Source organism: Pseudoliparis swirei, chromosome 24 (assembly GCF_029220125.1).
Source record: "Pseudoliparis swirei isolate HS2019 ecotype Mariana Trench chromosome 24, NWPU_hadal_v1, whole genome shotgun sequence".
NCBI classification, from domain to species: Eukaryota; Metazoa; Chordata; class Actinopteri; order Perciformes; family Liparidae; genus Pseudoliparis; species Pseudoliparis swirei.
Window position 1 is genome coordinate 29,842,783 of NC_079411.1, and position 5,705 is coordinate 29,848,487.

A 5,705-nucleotide genomic window follows, 5' to 3' on the forward strand; every position below is an offset into this window, starting at 1 on the left:
CGTCCTCTCGGTGGACGCGAGTGTGAACCTCCTTCGTGTCGGTCACCGGCTGCATGGAGACGGTCAATGTGACGTCACGACGTCTGTTGTTGTTGTGCTAACCGGCGACTGTTAGCTAATCTAGCTAACACGATCAAGTAGTGGTTAGCTAGGCACCTTCCTGTAGCGCTAACGTCAGCTTCCGGCGTCACGTCCAGGTGATCCTCCCGCTGTCGGGAACCCGTCACAGCCGTACCTTTTATACACCTGTCCATTCATTTGGTGTAGTATTCATTCACAAGAATGCCTTCAAAATGCTCCAACTTTATTCATAATGCGACCCGTAACACGCGCTGAGAGAGGAGCGAGCAGGACAACAAGCAGGTCAAACAGGTCAAACACCGACAGGCAGACAGAAAGCACGAGCTGCGTGATGGTGATCAGAGGTAAAGACATCACGAGACTGCGGACCACGACCAGGTGACCAGGGTTGCCAGGTCTGTGTGACAAAACCAGCCCAATGGCCAATAAAACCAGCCCAAAAACCAGCCCAATATCAGAACTCAAAATACGCCCGTGCCAAACCATATCCACTGCTTTTAAAGTCCATGTCCAGTCCCGCTGCTAACCATGTTGGTGCCCAAAGCATAACTCCTTCATGATGCCCCCTGAGATAGGAAAGTGACCCGGGGGGGGGTCTAGTGAGAGTGTGCTCACCTGTGTGCGCGGATGTGTCTGTGTGTACGTGCTGATCTGGAGTCAGTTTGGTAGGATTTGGGTATAAATAAATTATTTCATTTGAAATATGGATTTTTATTTAAAGATATTCATGTAATTTGCATGCAAAATAGGTCTACCCGAACCAGCGGACACAAAATTCAACCCGCGGCAACACTTCAAAAGTAGCCCAATTCCGTGGGAAAACCGCGGACCTGGCAACACTGCAGGTGACCGAGAAGCAGGGCCGGAGTGGGGCCACTTTTCAGCCCGGGAATCTCAGGCTCAAGACCAGCCCACTTTTCTCATGGTGTAGTGTAAATTGGATAAATGAAGCAACAGTTCAGCTCTTACTATCCTGGAGTTCTTTTATTAATACCATGGTCCAACAAATAATGTAAAGGTTAAATACAACAATAATAATCCACTTAAGATGAGAAGTTAACAAAAAATATGCATAACATTAAAAAAGGCAGAAGGGCGTAGCAGGGGTGTCAGACTCAGATGAGGCAGTAGGCCAGATTTGTTGGAGTGAGACCTCATGGGGGCCGTCATGGTCATGGTCATTATCATGGTCAGTGTCATGGTCATGGCCATGGTCATTGTCATTGTCATGGTCATGGTCATTGTCATGGTCATTGTCATGGTCATGGTCATGGTCATTGTCATGGTCATTATCATGGTCATTGTCATGGTCATTATCATGGTCATTGTCATGGTCATTATCATGGTCTTGGTCATGGTCATTATCATGGTCATTGTCCTGGTCATTGTCATGGTCATGGTCATTGTCATTCTCATTTTTCTGCATGAGTATTATATAGTGGTGATTTACTCCTTTACTACACCCACTAATGAGCAAACAATGCATATTGGTTCATCAAGTACTGTCATATACTGCTCTTTCTTATAATATATAACTTTAAATCATATAGTTTCCTCTGTTATCCTCTCTACCTGTCCCTGTCGTCATGGCCTCCTCATTGCAAATGTCGGGCTCATCATTTTCAGCAGGAGACTCTTATCTGCTGCTACAAAGAAAAATGAAGTCATATTACTGCATACTTCAATATCAATAGTATATATCAATATTTGCATAATATTTGCAAAGTCTATGGATCGCCATATTTTGGATGATATAAAAAGGCTAATATTTTAATTCAATTTAATATTTTGCTTGGGAATAGGTTGACAACGCTACAATGATATTAATCAAGGCTACAACGTTAGCCGAATAGTTATGTTGCTAATCATTAGGCCTCTGTCTCTCTTTACCAGTTGCCACTTGTGTTTGTCCTCTTGTAAATAAATCTGTAAGCTTGGCACATTTGGCAGCATCCTCCTCCAATGCCTTTCTTTTTTTCAACCTGGCTTTTCCAGCCCCTCCTGCCCTCTTCCTCCCCTCCGTCCTCCCTGACGCGTATCGTTGCGGTCGGGCCGGCCCAGCTATCCGTAGCTGAGAAAACTTTTTGGAAAAGACGGCTAAGGACCGAACCAACTCTATTTTGGAGGGGTGAAGTTCTCCTCTCCCAAATTGAGTTGGTTGGTTCCATAATGGACTGAACCAACTCTATTATTTGGGAGGGGTGAACTTCCTCGCATGGTACAACCCATGCAGAGGCTGCGGTGTCAGAATGCGGAACATGTGTCGCCCACTTTAAGAGAAGATGGACTAACGTGACAAATGTCAACAAATACAATTCTCGACCGGCCCAGAAGTGAAGCGGCCCACCGGGAACTCTCCCGATTCTCCCGATTACCCACCCCGGGCCTGCCGAGAAGGGTACTTCCGGTAACAGGCAGGTGTGTTTTAATCCCAGGATGTGTAGAAAGAATCTTTTTAACTCTGTTTCGTTTAAACTGTGAAGGACTTTTAGTTCCGGGTTGTGCAGCTGATGCGGAGCAGCTGACCTCAGCTCACTGGACTCACCAACTGTCCCCGTGAATTATTATTATTATTATAATAACTCGTAATGTCTGACGGTCCGAAGGTAAATGAAACTTTAAAAAGAGTGAGTTGAGGATTCATTCAACGGGTCTGAAGCTCAAATGTTGAAGTTGAACTGTCGCCGGAGCCAAAGGGACGAGACGCTCAGCCGGAACACCGGGTTGCCGGTTTGAGTCCGGGTCAGGGACCTTCTTTACCTTTGCATTGAAAATGCGGAAGATTATGTTTTGATCGCCATTTATTTATTTGTATGCGTGTTACTCGCATAACTCAAAAAGTATTCAACCGAATCGCATGAAATGTGGTGGGATGGTTGGTTATTATCCAGGGACCATTTGATTAGATTTTGGGATCGATCGGGTCAAAGGTCAAGGGCATGAACATGTCAAAATCTTGTTTTTACCAAAGCGTGGTCAATTTCTATCCAATTGGCAACTAAAGCCAACATGTTGATAACTCAGTGCCAGTGACATGTGAAGCTGTGCGCTCCACCGAGGGCCCCTTCTAGTTGGTCCTGTGTCTCTCACGGTGGTTTATAAGAGGCCCTAAAATAACAACACATGTATTATATGTACATCATTTAAACTCCATCTCAACACATTCCTGTTTACTCTGGCATTTGGTTGATTTTAATATTCTATTGCCTTTTATTTTATTGCACCATCTTTTACGGTGTATTGTACTTTTGTTCTTTTAACCTGTTATTGACAAATAGTTTTAATTGTCTTATTCTGCACTTTGTGACACTTTGTCTGTGATAAGTGCAAAATAAATAAACGTGTGTGTGTGTGTGTGTGTGTGTGTGTGTGTGTGTGTGTGTGTGTGTGTGTGTGTGTGTGTGTGTGTGTGTGTGTGTGTGTGTGTGTGTGTGTGTGTGTGTGTGTGTGTGTGTGTGTGATCAGCTCTCAGGAGCGCCTCCCCACCAGTGAAGCTGTATCAGCACCGGGTCGACGGGTCGGAGGGCGGCGGCCCGGCGTACGGCGAGCCGCCCGCTGACATCGGCGTGAGCTACAAACCCATCGCGCCGGCGCCGTCCAGCTCCAACCACACGCCTCCAGGTTCTGACTCCGCTACATTCACCTGTTCACGCCGGTGTTAAAGGTGTAAAACATGCTCGTCCTAGGGTCATGAGAGAGGCGGCACCGGGCAGCTGACGGACATCAGGCTCCGGATGGAGTGGATTAAGGTTAACTATCTTTAATGGCAAGAAGTTTAACAAACAGTGGCGGCTCAGGGTCGTGGTTGCCGTGGTGATCCGGCTCAACAGGAAGCAGCCTGAAGGACCCGGTCAAGAGGAAAGAGAACCATGTTCCCCAGTCCAGAGTCTTAGTCCCAGGATCAGCCAATCAGCTCCTCTCAGAGGGAGTTCTGCCTCTAACACCTTCCTGTTGGGTAGAAGTCCGCGATCAGAATGGAGGGGTCAAAGGTCACGACCCCCGGGTCAAAACGTCACGACCGGTCAAGTCGCTAAACAAGTATTTTCACAATAAAAGTCCCGTCTGTTATTGTCTGAAAGTCACTTCACGGCTTCAACCGGTTCAACAGTCTGAAATACTGACTAACATTCACTCTCATGACAAACATTACTTCTTACCATTGACATTCATCATTTTCATCGAGTAAATGTTCCCCCTATGCTTCATAACATGTTCATAATAACAATATTCTCCCTAATATTTCCTATAATATCTCTATGTATTAAAGCTCAAGACCGGCTCACGGTGTGTCTTGTGTCCAGGCTCCTCGGTGCCCTCCCCCTCCCCCTCTCTGCCCTCGTCATCCACCTTCCGGCCGTCGTTCAGTGACTTCGGCCCCCCCTCCATGGGCTTCGCTCAGGTACGTCTGGAGGAGTTCTTCACGTTGTGTCGTCCTGTCGTTTCACACACATGCAGGTGGAGTTCATCCAACTCGTGGGCAGCTCTTCATCTTCCTCTGACACACAGTGGCCTCGGCTCAACAACCTGACCTGTACGAAAGGTCACATAAGACCGTTAACTCCAAACAGACAGATGTTAACCGCAGAAACCAAAAGCGCTGACAGTCAGGGAAGTTTAAAGGAAAAGAAAAACCATCTAATATAACAAAATGAGGTCTAACATTTACACACAATATACTCTGCACATTGCACAGTCCACAACACAAAGTTCACTTCAAGTCATGGAGGTGCTCTCAGCGCCGTCTGCACCCACACCAAACAGGAAGTGACCTTGACCCGGAGGTTTATGAGGACTCGGGTCCTGGATTGGCCAGTTAAAAGTTTTCCTCCCTGAGCCAATCAGTGGGCTGCTCTTGCATGGGCAATATGGCGTATTAATAATATCTAGATATTTTTAAGTGAAACCGGTCGGACTAATTATTCACACTTGAAATACAAATGTTCTCTGACTGGAAACGGCTTCTGTTAAAACTAAAGATCATTTTATTGTGAAGTCTCTGACGTCCTTTATTCTGTTACCGTGTTGATTCATCCACTGCAGAACAGAGTCGAGCGTCATGTGACCTCAACGCATGCACCGCCTCACACTTCATTCACTGCGTCAAGTATGTTCTATATACTGAATATTAAATACACGGGAACCAATAATCAAACTCCATGCACTCTGAGGTTTATATATATATATATAGATACATTCACACATACACACATATATATACGTATATATATATACACATATATATATATATTAGGGCTGTCAGCGTTAACGCGTTAATCTATGCGATTAATTTGGCCGCGATTAACGCACTAAAATATTTTACCGCAACTTTGTTTACTTCCGGTGTTCGTTGAAGTTTTTCCACTCCTCTGAGTGTCAAACCGCGGCAGGACGGTTTAACACTGTTTCCGTTATTAAAACATTTCTCCGCGAAAATACAGAGCAGAAATAAATTTTAACTGGTGGATGAATCAGTCGGGTTTCCTCCTGCTCCTCCTTCCTCCCGTCTCCCCCTCTGATACACAGAGGAACGGAGGGGCGACGTGTCGGGGCCAGCGCGGAAAGAACTCGTCACACGAAAGCTTCACCGTGATTGGTCAATCCGTTTGTCTGTCAACATTTAGCGA

The 5,705-nt window shown here is 45.8% G+C and overlaps 1 protein-coding gene across 1 annotated transcript in view; it reads left to right on the top strand.

Annotated features, from left to right (window-relative positions):
* The first annotated feature begins 412 nt into the window (after window positions 1-412).
* cdk2ap2 (cyclin dependent kinase 2 associated protein 2) overlaps window positions 413-5,705 on the top strand; it is a 12,024-nt gene continuing 6,731 nt past the window's right edge. The window contains exons 1-4 of the mRNA XM_056409619.1: window positions 413-459; window positions 823-926; window positions 3,547-3,702; window positions 4,383-4,480. Of these exons, the coding sequence (XP_056265594.1) occupies window positions 413-459; window positions 823-926; window positions 3,547-3,702; window positions 4,383-4,480 (405 nt within the window). The remainder of the gene's footprint in view (window positions 460-822; window positions 927-3,546; window positions 3,703-4,382; window positions 4,481-5,705) is intronic.